Source organism: Ranitomeya imitator, chromosome 5, assembly GCF_032444005.1.
Source record: "Ranitomeya imitator isolate aRanImi1 chromosome 5, aRanImi1.pri, whole genome shotgun sequence".
NCBI lineage: Eukaryota > Metazoa > Chordata > Amphibia > Anura > Dendrobatidae > Ranitomeya > Ranitomeya imitator.
In genome coordinates, this window is record NC_091286.1 from 297,626,475 (window position 1) to 297,646,378 (window position 19,904).

Here is a 19,904-nt window from a genome sequence, read left to right on the forward strand (position 1 = left end):
TGACTGTTTAGTACAAGTGAGATCGCCGTAGGACACTTGTGGTTATGGCGTGCAGGAAAGTATATGGTGGTTTATTGTTTTTGAATGTTTACAAACAAAAACTCAGCAAACCTGCAAACATTTTTTACCTGCATTTTTACTACAGATTTGACTGACTTAATTGAATCGTCATGCTGCAGCAAAAAAAAACTGACTTCAAATACCAAAGAAAAATTTGTGATCATGTGTACAGCACTTCAGGATTCTCATGGAATTAGCTGGCATAAGGATTCCATGGTGTTTTTTCCCCCCCCCCCATTTCCGAGCGGAAAAAAACAATGCAAAAACGCACCATGTGCACATAGCCTAAAAGCTAAATAACGATTGCAGCATTTAGTAGACTAGGAGAGGGAGGGGACTCCCTTTCCTTTAAGACAGGCACCCACGTGACGTCATCATGAAAGACCGAACATTGTTATGGCAACCCAAGCTACTCATGACGACTTATGGGTCTGCCAGAGACGGTGGCCAGCTTCGACCATGCTGAGACTATCGTTTAAGAGACAAGACTTCTGACATGTATGATGCATTGCAATGCATTATACCAGCGATCAAAGTGATAAAGTTAAAGTTCTATAGATGAACTACATTAAAAAAAAATTAAATCACATATTAACCCATTTACCACCCGCAAGGTGGTTTGCACCAGGCCAATTTTTACAATTCTGAGCAGTGTCACTTTATGAGGTAATAAATCTAGAACACTTCAGCAGAATCATGTAATTCAACCTCTGAACTGAACTAACTTGCATGTCTTTTTATTCCATTCAATGTCAGCAAGCATCCTGAATGCTACTCATTTCTGAAAAACACCCATGGAGTCAAAATTAACACTAAACTTGTAGATAAATTTCCAGAGGGTTGTAATTCGCCAAAATTGGGTCATGTGAGGAGGTAATTCTGTTCTTTGGGAACTTAGGTGCATTGTATATGGAGTCCGCAAAGTATTCTAAGATAATTTGCTCTCCAAGAGTCAAATAGTGCTCCGTACCTCCATTTTGTTGTAAAAATGTACGGTAATTATTTTTTCTTCACTGACCAATGGTATATAATTTTGTGACACACCCGTGGGGTCAATTTGATCACTGTACCCTTAGACGAATTCATTGAGAAGTGAAGTTTGTAAAATAGGGTCATTTATGGTGGAGAAGGGAGGTGGAGTATTCTGCTGTTCTTGCACCTCAGGGGCTCTTCCAGTGGGTCATTGCAAACCATAACAGCAAAATCTGCACTATAATATGGTGCCCTTTCACTTCTAGGCTTTCCACTGTGCCTGAAAAGTAGTTCCCAATTACATGTAGGGTATTGGCGCAGTCAGGAGGGCCAAAAACAACATTTTAGTGGTAAAAATTAAATTAATCTTTCTTCACCACCCAATGGTATAACATTCTGTGAGGTATATGTGGTGTCAACATATTCACTGCATCAATGCATGAATTCATTGTGGGTTGTCGTTTACAAAATGGGGTCTATTATGGGGGGGCGTTTCGCTGTACTGGCACCTTAGGGGCTCTGTTAATGTGACATGGCACCATCAAACCATTCCAGCTTATTCTGATCTCCAATATTGCACACTCAGGAGACGTTGCACCTTTCATTTTCTCCCATTATTCTTTTTGAAAATGTAAAACATAGTGCCAAACCAACATTTTAGTGGAGAAATGGTAATTTTCCATTTTCTCAGCCCACTGTTTTACAATTCTGTGAATCGCCGGAGGGTTACAAATGCTCACTACACCCCTAGAAGAATTCCTTAATAGGTGTAGTTTCCAAAATGAGGTCACTTAAGGGGGTTTCTGCTGTTTTGGCATGTCAGGGGCTCTTCAAATGTGACATGGCATCAGCAATCTATTCCAGTCAAAATTGAGCTCCAGAATTCAATTGGCGCTCCTTCCCTTCCAAGCTCTGCTGTGTGCCCAAACAGTAGTTTTCCATATGTGGGGTATTTGCGTACTCAGGAGAAATTGCACAACAAATAGATCAGTCCAATTTCTTCTGTTACCCTTGTGAAAATGAGCATTATGGGGCTGAAACAACATTTTTGCGTGAAAAATGTATTTTTTCACTTTCACAGTTCAACATTATAAAATTCTGAGAAGCACCTGTGGTTTCAAGTTGCAAACACCTCTAAATAAATTCCTTGAGGGGTGTAGTTTCCAAAATGGGGTCACTCGTGGGAGGTTTTCACTGTTTAGGCACATGAAAGTGTCACGGGCTTACAGAGAGGGGCAAGACGACCTCTGTGTCTGATTTCTCGTACCCCTGCACGGATTACAAGCACTTCACCTTCGTATTAAACAGTGTAAGTTTCTGGTAGCAGTGCAGGGATTAATCTGTTCTATTGAGAGCTCCTGGAAGCTTTCCTGCTTTGATGGTCTCAGCTGTTCAGTGTTAGCAACTCTCTTCTGCTATATATACTCACCTCTGGCAAGCAGGGATTGCCAGTGTTAGCTTATACTGTCTGGTTATGGATTTGGAGGTGTTGGTTGTTAGGAGTATTGGAGTATTGTTCTAAAGACTGTTGTTTGGAGATTTGTCTGTGTTTATATTCTCATCCTCTACTATTTAGCTTTTCCTCCCTTTACTTCCTGGTATTTCACTCTTTTGTTTGTGAGTACATATTTGTACGATTGGTATTCTCATTTATCTCTGTATGTCTTCTACTATTAGTCTGCTGCTCCCCACTTCCTTTGGGGAGGAGGGAACAGAAAAAGGGCTGATTAAGGAGTTCAGTAAGGCACGTGGCCCTTTCGTCTTCACCGTTAGAAGAATTCCAGGGAGCAGGGATAGCTGAGGTGCCCCTAGCTTTAAGGATGGGGAACCCCTAGCCCAGAGATCCCTGGCAACTGTGCTGTGACACAGGGGCTCTGCAAACACGACATGACATCTGCTATTTATTACAGACAATTTTGAGTTCCAAAAGTCAAATGGTGTGCCTTCCCTTCTGAGCCCTGCTGTGAGCCAAAACAATAGTTTTCCACCACATATTGCATACTCAGGAGAAATTGCACAGCAAATTGTATGGTCCATTTTCTCCTGTTACCCTTGTGAAAATGCTAAATTTGGGGCTAAAGCAACATTTTTGTGGGCAAAAGTTAAAAAGATTTTTTCTTCCACATTGCTTTAATTCCTGAGAAGCACCTGAAGGGTTAATGAACTTCTCAAATGTGGTTTTGGCACTTTGAGGGGGGCAAATTTTAAAGTGCTGTCACTTTCTGGGTAATTTCTGTCATGTAGGCCCTTCAAATTCACTTCAAATGTCATGTGGTCCTTAACCCCCAAGGGTGGTTTGCACATTAATGACCGGGCCAATTTTTACAATTCGGACCACTGTCCCTTTATGAGGTTATAACTCTGGAACGCTTCAACGGATCCTGATGATTCTGACATTGCTTTCTAGTGACATATTGTACTTCATGATAGTGGTAAAATTTCTTCGATAATACTTGCGTTTATTTGTGAAAAAAACAGACATTTGGCGAAAATTTTGAAAATGTTGCAATTTTCCAACTTTGAATTTTTATGCCCTTAAATCACAGAGATATGTCACACAAAATACTTAATAAGTAACATTTCCCACGTGTCCACTTTACATCAACACAATTTTCGAACCAAACTTTTTTTGTTAGGGAGTTATAAGGGTTAAAAGTTGACCAGCAATTTCTCATTTTTACATCACCATTTTATTTAGGGACCACATCTCATTTGAAGTCATTTTGAGGGTCTATATGATAGAAAATACCCAAGTGTGACACCATTCTAAAAACTGCACCCCTCAAGGTGCTCAAAACCACATTCAAGAAGTTTATTAACCCTTCAGGTGTTTCACAGGAATTTGTGGAATGTTTAAATAAAAATGAACCTTTAACTTTTTTTCACACAAAATTTACTTCAGCTCCAATTTGTTTTATTTTACCAAGGGTAACAGGAGAAAATGGACCCCAAAAGTTGTTGTACAATTTGTCCCGAGTACGCCGATACCCCATATGTGGGGGTAAACCACTGTTTGGGCGCATGGCAGAGCTCAGAAGAGAATGAGCACTATTTGACTTTTCAATGCAAAATTGACTGGAATTGAGATGGGACGCCATGTTGCGTTTGCAGAGCCCCTGATGTGCCTAAACATTGAAACCCCCCACAAGTGACACAATTTTGGAAAGCAGACCCCCTAAGGAACTTATCTAGATGTGTGGTGAGCACTTTGACCAACCAAGTGCTTCACAGAAGTTTATAATGCAGAGCCGTAAAAATAAAAAAATCATTTTTTCACAAAAATGATCTTTTTGCCCCCAATTTTTTATTTTCCCAAGGGTAAGAGAAGAAATTGGACCCCAAAAGTTGTTGTGCAATTTGTCCTGAGTACGCTGATACCCCATATGTGGGGGTAAACTACTGTTTGGGCGCATGGCAGAGCTCGGAAGGGAAGGAGCGCTGTTTGACTTTTCAATGCAAAATTGACTGGAATTGAGATGGGACGCCATGTTGCGTTTGGAGCCACTGATGTGCCTAAACATTGAAACCCCCTAAAAATGACACAATTTTGGAAAGTAGACCCCCTAAGGAACTTATCTAGATATGTTATGAGAGCTTTGAACCCCCAAGTGTTTCACTACAGTTTATAACGCAGAGCCGTGAAAATAAAAAATATTTTTGTTCCCACAAAAATTATGTTTAGCCCCCAGTTTCGTATTTTCCCAAGGGTAACAGGAGAAATTGGACCACAAAAGTTGTTGTCCAATTTGTCCTGAGTACGCCAATTCCCCAAATGTGGGGGAGAACCACCGTTTGGGCGCATGGCAGAGCTCGGAAGGGATGGAGCGCCATTTGGAATGCAGACTTAGATGGATTGGTCTGCAGGCGTCACATTGCATTTGCAGAGCCCCTGATGTAACTAAACAGTAGAAACCCCCCACAAATGACCCCCTATTAGAAACTAGACCCCCCTAGGAAATTATCTAGATGTGTTGTGAGAACTTTGAACCCCCAAGTGTTTCACTACAGTTTATAACGCAGAGCCGTGAAAATAAAAAAAAATTTTCCCACAAAAATGCTTTTTTAGCCCCCCAAATTTTTATTTTCCCAAGGGTAACAAGAGAAATTGGACCCCAAAAGTTGTTGTCCAATTTGTCCTGAGTATGCTGATACCCCATATGTTGGGGTAAACCCCTGTTTGGGCGCACGGGAGAGCGCTGAAGGGAAGGAACACCGTTTTACTTTTTCAATGCAAAATTGTCTGGAATTGAGATCGGACGCCATGTCGCGTTTGGAGAGCCCCTGATGTGCCTAAACAGTGGAAACCCCAAATTCTAACTGAAACTCTAACCCTAGCCCCAACCCTAGCCCTAACCCTAGCTTTAACCTTACCCCTAAACCCTAGCCCTAATCCTAACCCTAGCCCTAACCCTAATGGGAAAATAAAAATAAACACATTTTTTTTAATTTTATTATTTTTCCCTAACTAAGGGGGTGATGAAGGGGGGTTTGATGTACTATTTATAGCCGGTTTTCTAGCGGATTTTTATGATTGGCAGCTGTCACACACTAAAAGACGCTTTTTATTGCAAAAAATACTTTTTGCGTTACCACATTTTGAGAGCTATGATTTTTCCATATTTTGGTCCACAGAGTCATGTGAGGTCTTGTTTTTTGCGGGACGAGTTGACGTTTTTATTGGCAACATTTTCGGATATGTGTCCAATCCGACAAAGAGGCAAAAAAAAAACCCAATATGGAACAATTGGGAATACCGCGCTACAGGTGGCTTGGACGGATGTACGTCCGAGATGTTAATGTGTCATATCGAAACTGGATATGTTCCTGAGCGGCAGCTGCTATTGTCTATTCAAGTGGCCGATTAGGCTCTATAATAATATGTACTATATCGCACCCGTTTATGGTGACTATTGATAGTCTATTACCTACTTGGTGCAGCCGTGTGGAGATCGTCGCACGGGTGAGCTGCCAGCTTCAGGTTCAGGTGTTGGACTTATACTCCTGGAAGTCGGCTGTAACCGGAGGCAAATCCCGTCCGTTTGGTAGGTGAGTGTGCGGATGCCAGCAACAGCCGTTAGCGGTGGCTGTGGGTATAGCAGGCGATTTGGCCTAAGGAAACTCAGTAGGGCCAATTCTAACCTAGGCGTTTCGAAGTGTCACGCACTTCTTCATCAGGGTTACCGCCCACTGTCTCCAGACCCATATATAGGTACCCTGCCCATACCCCGCTGTGCACTAACACCTCCATACAATTACATGTTTCTGAACGTTCTTGATCCCCCATAGAATATTGGCAATTAAATGTGCGCCCTCAATGCGTGCGGGCAGGCACACATTTACCCGCTGTGTGTAATATATTATGAAATGTTTATTTTATTGCGCATTATATTAGACTGTGTGTGATGTGTACTGGGAGCTTAGGATTAAAAGACCAGCTAGTGGTATACTAGATGCATTGATGCAAATACATAGTGCAGTTTTAAAAGGACACCTGTCGTGACTGTGGATTAAAACTTCACTTTTATTAAGGACATGAATATAAAACTCATAAATATATAGGGAACATAAATATATAAAAAACGAAGGGTTATTATACAGGCAATAAAAACAATAAGGATATATTTGTATTTATAAAAATATAATAAAAGTACCCTGTAACGGTCTAGGGCATACATCTGTAATATATAGCGGCTAAAGTCCCAACACCCCCATAGGAGTATGTATCTACTCCTACGTGGTAGACTGGCTCTTCACACTTGGGCCACCAACGGTAGAACCAAGCAAGCGGTGAGGGGTTGTAGTGATAACTAAATATGCAGTACCGTACAAATTAAAAAGCATATAGTTCTAATTCGCAGTTAGGCTACGTTCACATTTGCGTTGTGCGCCGCTGCATCGGCGACGCAGCGCACAATGCAAACAAAAACGCAACAAAATGCACGCAAAAACGCTGCGTTTTGCGACGCATGCATTGTTTTTTGCCGAAATTTGGACGCAAGAAGAATGCAACTTGTTGCGTTTTCTTGGCCCGACGCTTGCGGCAAAAAAAAACGCATGCGTCGCACAACGCATCACAAAAAGACGCATGCGCCCCCCATGTTAAATATAGGGGCGCATGACGCATGCGTCGCCGCTGCGTCGCCCAACGCAAACATGCATAACGCTAATGTGAACGTAGCCTTAAGGCCCTTCGGGTTTAAACTGTCCAGGGAAAAGATCCACTGCGATTCTATTCTTGACATTTGTTTGATAAAGTCGCCCCCCCTTTTGTTTGGGCGTACAGCCTGGATACCGTAAAAAAACTGTTCCTTTCAAGGATTGCCTATGTTTCTCCTTGAAATGGCGTGATAGGGGGTGTTCTAGGAACCCTTTTTGGATGTTCTTAAAGTGTTCCCTAACGCGTACTTTAGTTGCCTTTTGGTTCGCCCTGCATACAGCCTATTGCATGGGCATTGTATTACATAGATCACCCCAGCGGTATGGCAAGATATATTGTACTATGTACCATCAGGAATCCATGCGATTGCTGGGGGACCGTGTCACCTACGAAGAATTAAGCCACGACCTCACTAATCGTTTCATTAGTAAATTAAACATCCTTGCCCAAAAAGGTAAATCTAGAGGTATTTTGGATAAAAAAAGAATACTCATATATTATGAATAAAAATCCAAGTAGAGCTATCTTTTACCATACACCGAAGCTACACAAAAACACCACTGATCCCCCAGGCCGTCCTATCATATCTGGTATTAACAGCTTAACAGCCAATTTATCCAGATATGTCGATGTACACCTGCAAAAGTGCATGAGTTTAATACCAGCATATTTAAAAGATACGGGACACACATTGGAATGCCTAGGGAAGGTCAAGTGGAAACAGAATTACATAATGGGTACACTAGACATCAAGTCATTGTACACAGTTATCAATCATGAAAAGGGGTGCCAAGCGGCGGAGTACTTTCTCCAAGGTCTGGGGATATATATGGAAACACAGATCCAGTTCATTCTAGAATGTATTCAATTCATCCTCAACCATAACTACTTTCTATACGAGGGGAAATATTACATTCAAACGTGGGGTACCGCGATGGGTACAAGATTTGCGCCCAGTTACGCAAATACCTATGTTGGTAGGTGGGAAACCCTCCATATCCATAAGGATGGGCTACTTCATCCAGGCCTAGTAGTCTGGCGTCGTTTCATAGACAACTTATTTTTTATTTGGGAAGGGTCCCATGAAGATCTTAACACGTTCATTTTAGGGCTAAATGTCAATCATTATGGCTTGGAATTCACCGCCAATACCAGTACCAATAATGTAAACTTTCTGGATTTGAACATTTTCGTAGAACAGGATAAACTTTACACCAAATGCTATCACAAAGAGGTTGACTCAAATAGTTTCATTAATATAAACAGTTGCCATTTACCAGTATGGTTGACGAACATTCCAAAAAGCCAGTTTACCAGAGTACGCCGTAATTGCTCTAATCTGGCTGATTTCAATGAGGAAGCCAAGTACCTAACTGAGCAATTTCTGGAGAAAGGGTATCCCGAACCGCTATTAAAGAAAGCCCAAAACGATATAACTGAAGTATCCAGAGAATCCATACTACAAAACCACAATACACCTGCTAGGACAGGAGAAGGTCCTATAGAAGAACAAATTCGGAACCTGCCTTTTGTAACACAATTCCATACTGGGCACCATAGATTTGTTAACATTATACGCAAACATTGATCAGTCTTGCAAACTGATAAGGTGGTGGGTGAACTACTCCCTAGTAATCCTAGATTCATTTATAGAAAAGCCCAGTCCTTGGGCCATTTAATAGCTCCCACAACGAAAATGACCCTTACGGACGACTCAATAGGGAATTCCATCATAAATATACCGAAAGGGGGGTTTCTACCATGTGGTGGATGCTATGGATGCACGCAGACTACCTTCAGGAAGACCAGAAAATTAACTTTTCAGGATGCTGATGGTATGAAAGTATTCTCCATCAAAGACAATATATCCTGCCATACCGCTGGGGTGATCTATGTAATACAATGCCCATGCAATAAGCTGTATGTAGGGCGAACCAAAAGGCAACTAAAGGTACGCGTTAGGGAACACTTTAAGAACATCCAAAAAGGGTTCCTAGAACACCCCCTATCACGCCATTTCAAGGAGAAACATAGGCAATCCTTGAAAGGAACAGTTTTTTTACGGTATCCAGGCTGTACGCCCAAACAAAAGGGGGGGGCGACTTTATCAAACAAATGTCAAGAATAGAATCGCAGTGGATCTTTTCCCTGGACAGTTTAAAACCGAAGGGCCTTAACTGCGAATTAGAACTATATGCTTTTTAATTTGTACGGTACTGCATATTTAGTTATCACTACAACCCCTCACCGCTTGCTTGGTTCTACCGTTGGGGGCCCAAGTGTGAAGAGCCAGTCTACCACGTAGGAGTAGATACATACTCCTATGGGGGTGTTGGGACTTTAGCCGCTATACATTACAGATGTATGCCCTAGACCGTTACAGGGTACTTTTATTATATTTTAATAAATACAAATATATTCTTATTGTTTTTATTGCCTGTATAATAACCCTTCATTTTTTATATTTTTATATATTTATGTTCCCTATATATTTATGAGTTTTACATTCATGTCCTTAATAAAAGTGAAGTTTTAATCCACAGTCATGACAGGTGTCCTTTTAAAACCGCACTATGTATTTGCATCAATGCATCTAGTATACCACTAGCTGGTCTTTTAATCCTAAGCTCCCAGTACACATCACACACAGTCTAATATAATGCGCAATAAAATAAACATTTCATAATATATTACACACAGCGGGTAAATGTGTGCCTGCCCGCACGCATTGAGGGCGCACATTTAATGGCCAATATTCTATGGGGGATCAAGAACGTTCAGAAACATGTAATTGTATGGAGGTGTTAGTGCACAGCGGGGTATGGGCAGGGTACCTATATATGGGTCTGGAGACAGTGGGCGGTAACCCTGATGAAGAAGTGCGTGACACTTCGAAACGCGTAGGTTAGAATTGGCCCTACTGAGTTTCCTTAGGCCAAGTGACGTCACTCACTGCTCTGCAGTGCCGGCCATCTTCCACGTGTATCCAGGGACGCCTCCGGCTGGGACGTCTCTGGGACTACATGCAACTCTAGCAGTCTCCGCCTGCTATACCAACAGCCACCACTAACGGCTGTTGCTGGCATCCGCACACTCACCTACCAAACGGACGGGATTTGCCTCTGGTTACAGTGGACTTCCAGGAGTATAAGTCCAACACCTGAACCTGAAGCTGGCAGCTCACCCGTGCGATGATCTCCACACGGCTGCACCAAGTAGGTAATAGACTATCAATAGTCACCATAAACGGGTGCGATATAGTACATATTATTATAGAGCCTAATCGGCCACTTGAATAGACAATAGCAGCTGCCGCTCAGGAACATATCCAGTTTCGATATGACACATTAACATCTCGGACGTACATCAGTCCAAGCCACCTGTAGCGCGGTATTCCCAATTGTTCCATATTTTATAGAAAAAATAATTATTTTTGCATCGCTTTATTCTGAGGACTATAACTTTTTAATTTTTTTGCTTATGATGCTGTATGGCGGCTTGTTTTTTGCGGTACAAGATGACGTTTTCAGCGGTACCATGGTTATTTATATCCGTCTTTTTGATCGCGTGTTATTCCACTTTTTGTTCAGCAGTATGATAAAGCGTTTTTTACCTCTTTTTTTTTTACCGCGTTCACTGAAGGGGTTAACTAGCGGGACTGTTTTATAGGTGGGGTCGTTTCGGACGCGGCAATACTAAATATGTGTACTTTTATTGTTGTTTTATTATTATTTAGATAAAGAAATGTATTTATGGGAACAATATATTTTTTTTTTTTTAAAACACATGTGAATATTTTTTTTTTACTTTATAACATTTCCCCAGGGGGGCATCATGTTATAGGGTCGGATCGCTTTGCACTTGCAGAGCACTGTGTCAGATCAGCGATCTGACATGCAGAGTTGCAGGCTTACCAGCGCTTGCTCTGAGCAGGCGCTTGTAAGCCACCTCCCTGCAGGACCCGGATGTAGCCCCGCGGCCATTTTGGATCAGGGGCCTGCAGGTAGGAGACGCTCGGTACAAGGTGAGCACAACACCTTGTACTGAGGGTCTCAGGGAAGCACGCAGGGAGCCCCCTCCCTGCGCGATGCTTCCCTGCCCTGTACCGCCGGAACGCTGCGATCATGTTTGATCGCAGTGTTCCGGGGGTTAATGTGCCAGGGGCGGTCCGTGACCGCTCCTAGCACATAGTGCCGGATGTCAGCTGCGATAGTTAGCTGACACCCGGCTGCGATCGGCCGCGCTCCCCCAGTGAGCGCGGACGATTGCATATGACGTACTATCCTGTCGGTGGTCATACGGGTCCGCCCCACCTCGACGGGATAGTACGTCATATGGGATTAAGGGGTTAAAATAAATTGGTTTTGTAAATTTTGTTGAGAAAAAGCTGATAAAGTTTTAACTTTAACTTCCTAACAAAAAGAACTATGCTGATGTAAAGTAAAGTAGACATGTGGCAAATGCTAGCTATTAACTATTTTGTGTGATAAAATATCTGATTTTAGGGCATAAAAATGTGATAATTTCACAAATAAACACAAAATACCAACATAAATTTACTACTAACAAAGTACAATGTATCACCAAAAAAATCTCAAAATCACTGGGATCTGTTAAAGCGTTCCAGAGTCATTACCACATAAAGGGACACTGGTCAGAATTGTAAAATTTAGTCTGGCCAGAAGCATGAAAACAGGCTCAGGGTGAAGGGGTTAAAGGGCATCTGTTGGTAGGATGGACCCGCTTTACACCTTCTCGACCTTGGACGTACCCAGTATGCCATGGTTGGAAAGTGCTTCTAGATGTAGGATGTACTGGGTACTGTCTGGTGATTTTGCACTCACAGTAGCTCTGCACATGCGATCGCCACTGGGTGATCAGCTGACATCACAGCTCACTCACTCATTGTCAGGAACAGTGCCCGCACCGTACTGGCAGTTTAACCCCCTGCGATATTTATCGCAGCATTTAGAAGGTAGGCAGAGGAAGAGGCCCCCCTCTGCCCTCCAATCAGCGTCCTGCAACGTCATAGCAGGGGCCCGATCGCTGCCATGGTGACATGATGTAGCCATGACTTCATCCGGGTCACCAGGTTCTAGTGCAGCACTGTCAGTTATAAACCATTGCTATGCTTGGGCATTGCAATCTTAATATATACTTACCTTGTAATGTCTTCACATCCTGTTCCGTCCAGATGTGTCCGGATCCCAGAATTCCAAGCAGCGGAAGTTCACTGACCACCATATTGGGACACCCAAATGATGGGTGTCTCAATATGGAAACTGCTGGAGGTACCAGCCTCATGCGCGGTAACACCAGCGGTAACACCAGCGGTACACCGTCGCACCACACACCGTATACGCTGTATGCAGCCACTTGCGCGGTACCACCAGCGGAACACCGTCGCGAACACGCCTCCGCTGAGATTAGCCGAATGATTCACTGACCGCCGCCATCTTTGTACAGGAGGAGCGCATGTGCAGTTTTAATGTGACCGCCGCTATCTGTCTGCACAAAGATGGTGGCGGTCAGATTTACTGCGCCTGCGCGAATTAGGCTGCTGTCACACTAGCAGTATTTGGTCAGTATTTTACATCAGTATTTGTAAGCCAAAACCAGGAGTGGAACAAATAGAGGAAAAGTATAATAGAAACATATGCACCACGTCTGCATTTATCACCCACTCCTGGCTTTGGCTTACAAATACTGATGTAAAATACTGACCAAATACTGCTAGTGTGACGGCAGCCTTATGCGCAGGTGCAGTGAATCATTCAGCTGATCACAGCGGCAGATGCATGACATGTCTACAGGCAGAGGAAGCCGGTCACAATAAAGGGGTTTTCCCACGAACGAAAGTTCATTTTAAAAATTGTTGTTTGACCGTCTACGGAGCATACCACATCTCTTGGGCAAGGGAGGAAGCAAAATACAATACTGACATTACAGCAGGAGATCACAGAGGATACATTTTGTCAGGTAAAATATTTTGCTGACTTTTTTTAAACTATATTTTACCTCACAAAATGTATCCTCTGTGATCTCCTGCTGTAATGTCAGTATTGTCTTTTGCTTCCTCCCCTGACCAGGAGCTGTACAGAGGGGGAGGGGTGTATGCACATAGAAAAGAGGACACACAGGGGGGAGACAGCTTAAATGAAAGAACACATGAGGGAAGAAGACAGCACAGTGGTGGAGAGAAAGAGAGTACACAAGGGGGAGAGCACATGGGGTTCACAGGTCAAAGAAGAGATGACATGAGAGGAGACAGCAGATGGGGGAGAGAGAAAGCGCTCAGGGGTGAGAGACACAGAGGATAGGGGGGAGGCAGCTCAAAAGGGACAGCACATGAGGGGAGAACACAGCACAGGAAAGAGAAGGACAGCAGACAAGGGGGATAGGACATGGGGTAGACAGGTCAAAGAAGAAAGCACATTTCAAAAACCTGACCTGCACATCCAAACATAGACTCAGTGTGAACAGGTGCTGAACCTAGAGTCGCCAACTCGTATATAGTTAACCCCTTCCCGACCTTTGACGCCACGTAGGCGTCATGAAAGTCGGTGCCAATCCGACCCATGACGCCTATGTGGCGTCATGGAAAGATTGCGTCCCTGCAGATCGGGTGAAAGGGTTAACTCCCATTTCACCCGATCTGCAGGAACAGGGGGAGTGGTAGTTTAGCCCAGGAGGGGGGGCTTCACCCCCTCGTGGCTACGATCGCTCTGATTGGCTGTTGAAAGTGAAACTGCCAATCAGAGCGATTTGTAATATTTCACCTATTATAACGGGTGAAATATTACAATCCAGCCATGGCCGATGCTGCAATATCATCGGCCATGGCTGGAAATTCTAATGTGCCCCCACCCCACCGATCGCCCCCCCAGCTCCCCGATCTGGCCGGTACACTGCTCCGGCTCCCCTCCATCCAGTGCTCCGCTCCCCCCCCCCCCGTGCTCTTGTCCGCTCCCCCCGTGCTCCAATCACCCCCCCGTGCTCCAATCACCCCCCCTGCATTCCGATCCACCCCTCCCGTGCTCCGTTCCAGCCCCCCCGTGCTCCGTTCCACGCCTGCCGCGCTCCGATTCCCCCCCCCCCGTGGTCCCCCCCACCCCATCATACTTACCGATCCTGCCGGGGTCCCGTCCGTCTTCTCCCTGGGCGCCGCCATCTTCCAAAATGGCGGGCGCATGCGCAGTGCGCCCGCCGAATCTGCCGGCCGGCAGATTCGTTCCAAAGTGCATTTTGATCACTGAGATAGATTATATCTCAGTGATCAAAATAAAAAAAATAATAAATGACCCCCCCATTTGTCACCCCCATAGGTAGGGACAATAAAAAAAATAAAGAAATTTTTTTTTTCCACTAATGTTAGAATAGGGTTAGGGTTAGGGGTAGGGCTAGGGTTAGGGCTAGGGTTAGGGGTAGGGTTAGGGGTAGGGTTAGGATTAGGGGTAGGGTTAGGGGTAGGGTTAGGGTTTCGGTATGTGCACACGTATTCTGGTCCTCTGCGGATTTTTCCCGCTGCGGATTTGATAAATCCGCAGTGCTAAACCGCTGCGGATTTATGGCGGATTTACCGCGTTTTTTTCTGCGCATTTCACTGCGGTTTTACAATTGCGATTTTCTATTTGAGCAGTTGTAAAACCGCTGCGGAATCCGCACAAAGAAGTGACGTGCTGCAGAATGTAAACCGCTGCGTTTCCGTGCAGTTTTTCCGCAGCATGTGTACAGCAATTTTTGTTTCCCATAGGTTTACATTGAACTGTACACTCATGGGAAACTGCTGCGGATCTGCAGCGTTTTCCGCAGTGTGCACATACCTTTAGAATTAGGCTATGTGCACACGGTGCGGATTTGGCTGCGGATTGGCCGCTGCGGATTCGCAGCAGTATTCCATCAGGTTTACAGTACCATGTAAACATATGAAAAACCAAATCCGCTGTGCCCATGGTGCAGAAAATACCGCGCGGAAACGCTGCGTTGAATTTTCCGCAGCATGTCAATTCTTTGTGCGGATTCCGCGGCGTTTTACACCTGTTCCTCAATAGGAATCCGCAGGTGAAATCCGTACAAAAAACACTGGAAATCCGCGGAAAATTCGCAGGTAAAACGCAGTGCCTTTTACCCGCCGATTTTTCAAGAATGGTGCGGAAATATCTCACACGAATCCGCAACGTGGGCACATAGCCTTAGGGTTAGGGTTGGAATTAGGGTTGTGGTTAGGGTTGTGATTAGGGTTATGGCTACAGTTGGGATTAGGGTTAGGGGTGTGTTGGGGTTAGTGTTGGAGTTAGAATTGAGGGGTTACCACTGTTTAGGCACATCAGGGGTCTCCAAACGCAACATGGCGCCACCATTGATTCCAGCCAATCTCGTATTCAAAAAGTCAAATGGTGCTCCCTCACTTCCGAGCCCCGACGTGTGCCCAAACAGTGGTTTACCCCCACATATGGGGTATCAGTGTACTCAGGATAAACTGCGCAACAATTACTGGGGTCCAATTTCTCCTGTTACCCTTGTGAATCTAAAAAAATGCTTGCTAAAACATCATTTTTGAGGAAAGAAAAATGATTTTTTATTTTCACGGCTCTGCGTTGTAAACGTCTGTGAAGCACTTGGGGGTTCAGAGTGCTCACCACATATCTAGATAAGTTCCTTGGGGGGTCTAGTTTCTAAAATGGGGTCACTTGTGGGGGGTTTCTACTGTTTAGGCACACCAGGGGCTCTGCAAACGCAATGTGACGCCCGCAGACCATTCCATCAAAGTCTGCATTTCAAAAGTCACTACTTCCCTTCTGAGCCCCGACGTGTGCCCAAACAGTGGTTTACCTCCACACATGGGGTATCAGCGTACTCAGGAGAAACTGGACAACAACTATTGGGGTCCAATTTCTCCTGTTACCCTTGGGAAAATAAAAAATTCTGGGCTAAATAATTATTTTTGAGGAAAGAAAACGTATTTATTATTTTCACGGCTCGCATTATAAACTTCTTTGAAGCACTTGGGGGTTCAAAGTGCTCACCACACATCTAGATAAGTTCCTTTCGGGGTCTAGTTTCCAAAATGGGGTCACTTGTGGGGGGTTTCTACTGTTAAGCCACATCAGGGGCTCTGCAAACGCAACGTGACGCCCACAGAGCATTCCATCAAAGTCTGCATTTCAAAACGTCACTACTTCACTTCCGAGCCTCGGCATGTGCCCAAACAGTGGTTTACCCCCACATATGGGGTATCAGCGTACTCAGGAGAAACTGGACAACAACTTATGGGGTCAAATTTTACCCTTGGGAAAATAAAAAATTGCAGGCTAAAAGATCATTTTTGAGAAAATAATTTTTTTATTTTATTTTCATGGCTCTGCGTTATAAACTTCTGTGAAGCACTTGGGGGCTCAAAGTCCTCACCACACATCTAGATTAGTTCCTTTGGGGGTCTAGTTTCCAAAATGGGGTCATTTCTGGGGGATCTCCAATGTTTAGGGACACAGGGGCTCTCCAAACGTGACATGGTGTCCGCTAATGATTGGAGCTAATTTTCCATTTAAAAAGCCAAATGGCGTGCCATCCCTTCCGAGCCCTGCCGTGCGCCCAAACAGTGGTTTACCCCCACATATGGGGTATCAGCGTACTCAGGACAAACTGGACAACAATATTTGGGGTCCAATTTCTCCTATTATCCTTGGCAAAATAGGAAATTCCAGGCTAAAAAATCATTTTTGAGGAAAGAAAAATTATTTTTTATTTTCATGGCTCTGCGTTATAAACTTCTGTGAAGCACCTGGGGGTTTAAAGTGCTCAATATGCATCTAGATAAGTTCCTTGGGGGGTCTAGTTTACAAAATGGGGTCACTTGTGGGGGAGCTCCAATGTTTAGGCACACAGGGGCTCTCCAAACGCGACATGGTGTCCGCTGACAATTGGAGCTAATTTTCCATTCAAAAAGTCAAATGGCGCGCCTTCCCTTCCGAGCCCTGCCGAGTGCCCAAACAGTGGTTTACCCCCACATATGAGGCATCGGCGTACTCGGGAGAAATTGCCCAACAAATTTTATGATCCATTTTATCCTACTGCCCATGTGAAAATGAAAAAATTGAGGCTAAAAGAATTTTTTTGTGAAAAAAAAGTACTTTTTCATTTTTACGGATCAATTGGTGAAGCACCTGGGGGTTCAAAGTGCTCACTATGCATCTAGATAAGTTCCTTGGGGCGTCTAGTTTCCAAAATGGGGTCAATTGTGGGGGAGCTCCAATTTTTAGGCACACGGGTGCTCTCCAAACTTGACATGGTGTCCGCTAAAGAGTGGAGCCAATTTTTGATTCAAAAAGTCAAATGGCGCTCCTTCCCTTCCAAGCCCTGCCGTGCGCCCAAACAGTGGTTTACCCCCACATATGAGGTATCAGCGTACTCAGGACAAATTGGACAACAACTTTCGTGGTTCAGTTTCTCCTTTTACCATTGGGAAAATAAAAAAATTGTTGCTAAAAGATAATTTTTGTGACTAAAAAGTTAAATGTTCATTTTTTCCTTCCATGTTGCTTCTGCTGCTGTGAAGCACCTGAAGGGTTAATAAACTTCTTGAATGTGGTTTTGAGTACCTTGAGGGGTGCAGTTTTTAGAATGGTGTCACTTTTGGGTATTTTCAGCCATATAGACCCCTCAAACTGACTTCAAATGTGAGGTGGTCCCTAAAAAAAATGGTTTTGTACATTTCGTCGTAAAAATGACAAATCGCTGGTCAAATTTTAACCCTTATAACTTCCTAACAAAAAAATTTTGTTTCCAAAATTGTGCTGATGTAAAGTAAACATGTGGGAAATGTTATTTATTAACTATTTTGTGTCACATATCTCTCTGGTTTAACAGAATAAAAATTCAAAATGTGAAAATTGCGAAATTTTCAAAATTTTCGCCAAATTTCCGTTTTTATCACAAATAAACGCAGAATTTATTGACCTAAATTTACCACTAACATGAAGCCCAATATGTCACGAAAAAACAATCTCAGAACCGCTAGGATCCGTTGAAGCGTTCCTGAGTTATTACCTCATAAAGGGACACTGGTCAGAATTGCAAAAAACGGCAAGGTCTTTAAGGTCAAAATAGGCTGGGTCATGAAGGGGTTAAGTAAATAAGGCAGCACACTGCAGCGCTAGAACATACAAACTTGAGATACGAAATTTGAACTGCATTACTGCACTAGAAATATGAAAAATGAGAGCGTTTAGCGCATAAAAATGGCCAATTTTATGTGCACCTGGTAGCCCCTTTACAGCATCTCTCTTATACCAGGTCCTACGCTTGCCTTACCTCGCTGAGAATAAACGTCTCCATCTGAATGGGTACATGTGAAACCTCTTCCTAGACTAAAATTCTCTCTCTCTGTGGAGGGGTACTGGACCTGCTGTAATTAAAACACCTGTGGCTAGGAGGCGGAGTGCACGATCAGAAGGCTAGAGAATACATTTCAAAAACCTGACCTGCACATCCAAACATAGACTCAGAGAGAGAGAATTTTAGTCTAGGAAGAGGTTTCACATGTACCCATTCAGATGGAGACGTTTATTCTCAGCGAGGTAAGGCAAGCGTAGGACCTGGTATAAGAGAGATGCTGTAAAGGGGCTACCAGGTGCACATAAAATTGCCCATTTTTATGCGCTAAACGCTCTCATTTTTCATATTTCTAGTGCAGTAATGCAGTTCAAATTTCGTATTTCAAGTTTGTATGTTCTAGCGCTGCAGTGTGCTGCCTTATTTACTTAACTAAAGAAGAAAGCACAGACGGGAGAAGTCAGCACATGGGGAAAGAGAGAGTGGATAGGTGGGTAAGCACATGGGGAGGAGATATTCTCACCGCTGCAAAGCCTGCCCCCTTTGTGACATTACCGCCCTCCTGATGCGATAGCATCGGGCCTCCATCTAGTGGTTTATAACAGCGATTATATTAGGAGTTGCATTGCAACTGTTGGTCTCTCAGGGATTCCTCCTGTTTCCCACAGGATCCCATGTTTTGCTGTCTCTGGTATGTCCATTTGCAGGAACACATTGCAAAATATCACGTACCAGTACATCCAATTTTGGGAAGTTGATAAATGAAAGAGGGCCTTACTAGAGTTGAACAAAGTTTGAAAAATTCGGTTCAGATTACGATTGACGGCAAATATTGTATCTGCAATATTCAGCGAACACAGCCGAATGACAGTGGAGTCAAAGGGATTAGAGTTGAGTGAATATGTTCAGAACTGATCGTCAAACAAATTCGGCACGAATATGGTACAAACATGACACGAATATGGCAAATTCGGATTCGGCGAACGTTTCCGGACATATTCGTCAACTCTAGGCCTTACCAGGTATGCTTTTCTCTGAAATGCTTTGTCGTTTCCAAGAAAACATAGCTGAAAGAGCACGGCCTGGGACTAGTGATGGTGCCACCCCACCAGTTCAGTTGATTGACAAGTCTCTCCTGATGTTCGCAGTTTTCTGGGACAAGAGAATTTTTTTTTTTTCCTTCATTAATACAGTAAAATTACCTACATAAATATATTCTGTGAAAAGAGCATAAAAGTGATAATCTATGTGTGAAATGGACAGTCATGTTATGAGCTAATTACTCACCCCATACCGAATTCATCCAGATTTGTTTTCCCCATAAGCACTGCTCCTTGATCGAGAAGTCGCTGGACAACTGTAGCATTATAGGGGGGAATGTACC

At 43.7% G+C, this 19,904-nt stretch overlaps 1 protein-coding gene across 2 annotated transcripts in view; it reads right to left on the minus strand.

Annotated features, from left to right (window-relative positions):
* Positions 1-19,904, minus strand: part of QRSL1 (glutaminyl-tRNA amidotransferase subunit QRSL1) — a 121,988-nt gene that overhangs the window by 79,322 nt on the left and 22,762 nt on the right. For both annotated transcript variants that reach the window (XM_069726280.1, XM_069726282.1), the window contains one exon: positions 19,808-19,904. In XM_069726280.1, the coding sequence (XP_069582381.1) occupies positions 19,808-19,904 (97 nt within the window). The remainder of the gene's footprint in view (positions 1-19,807) is intronic.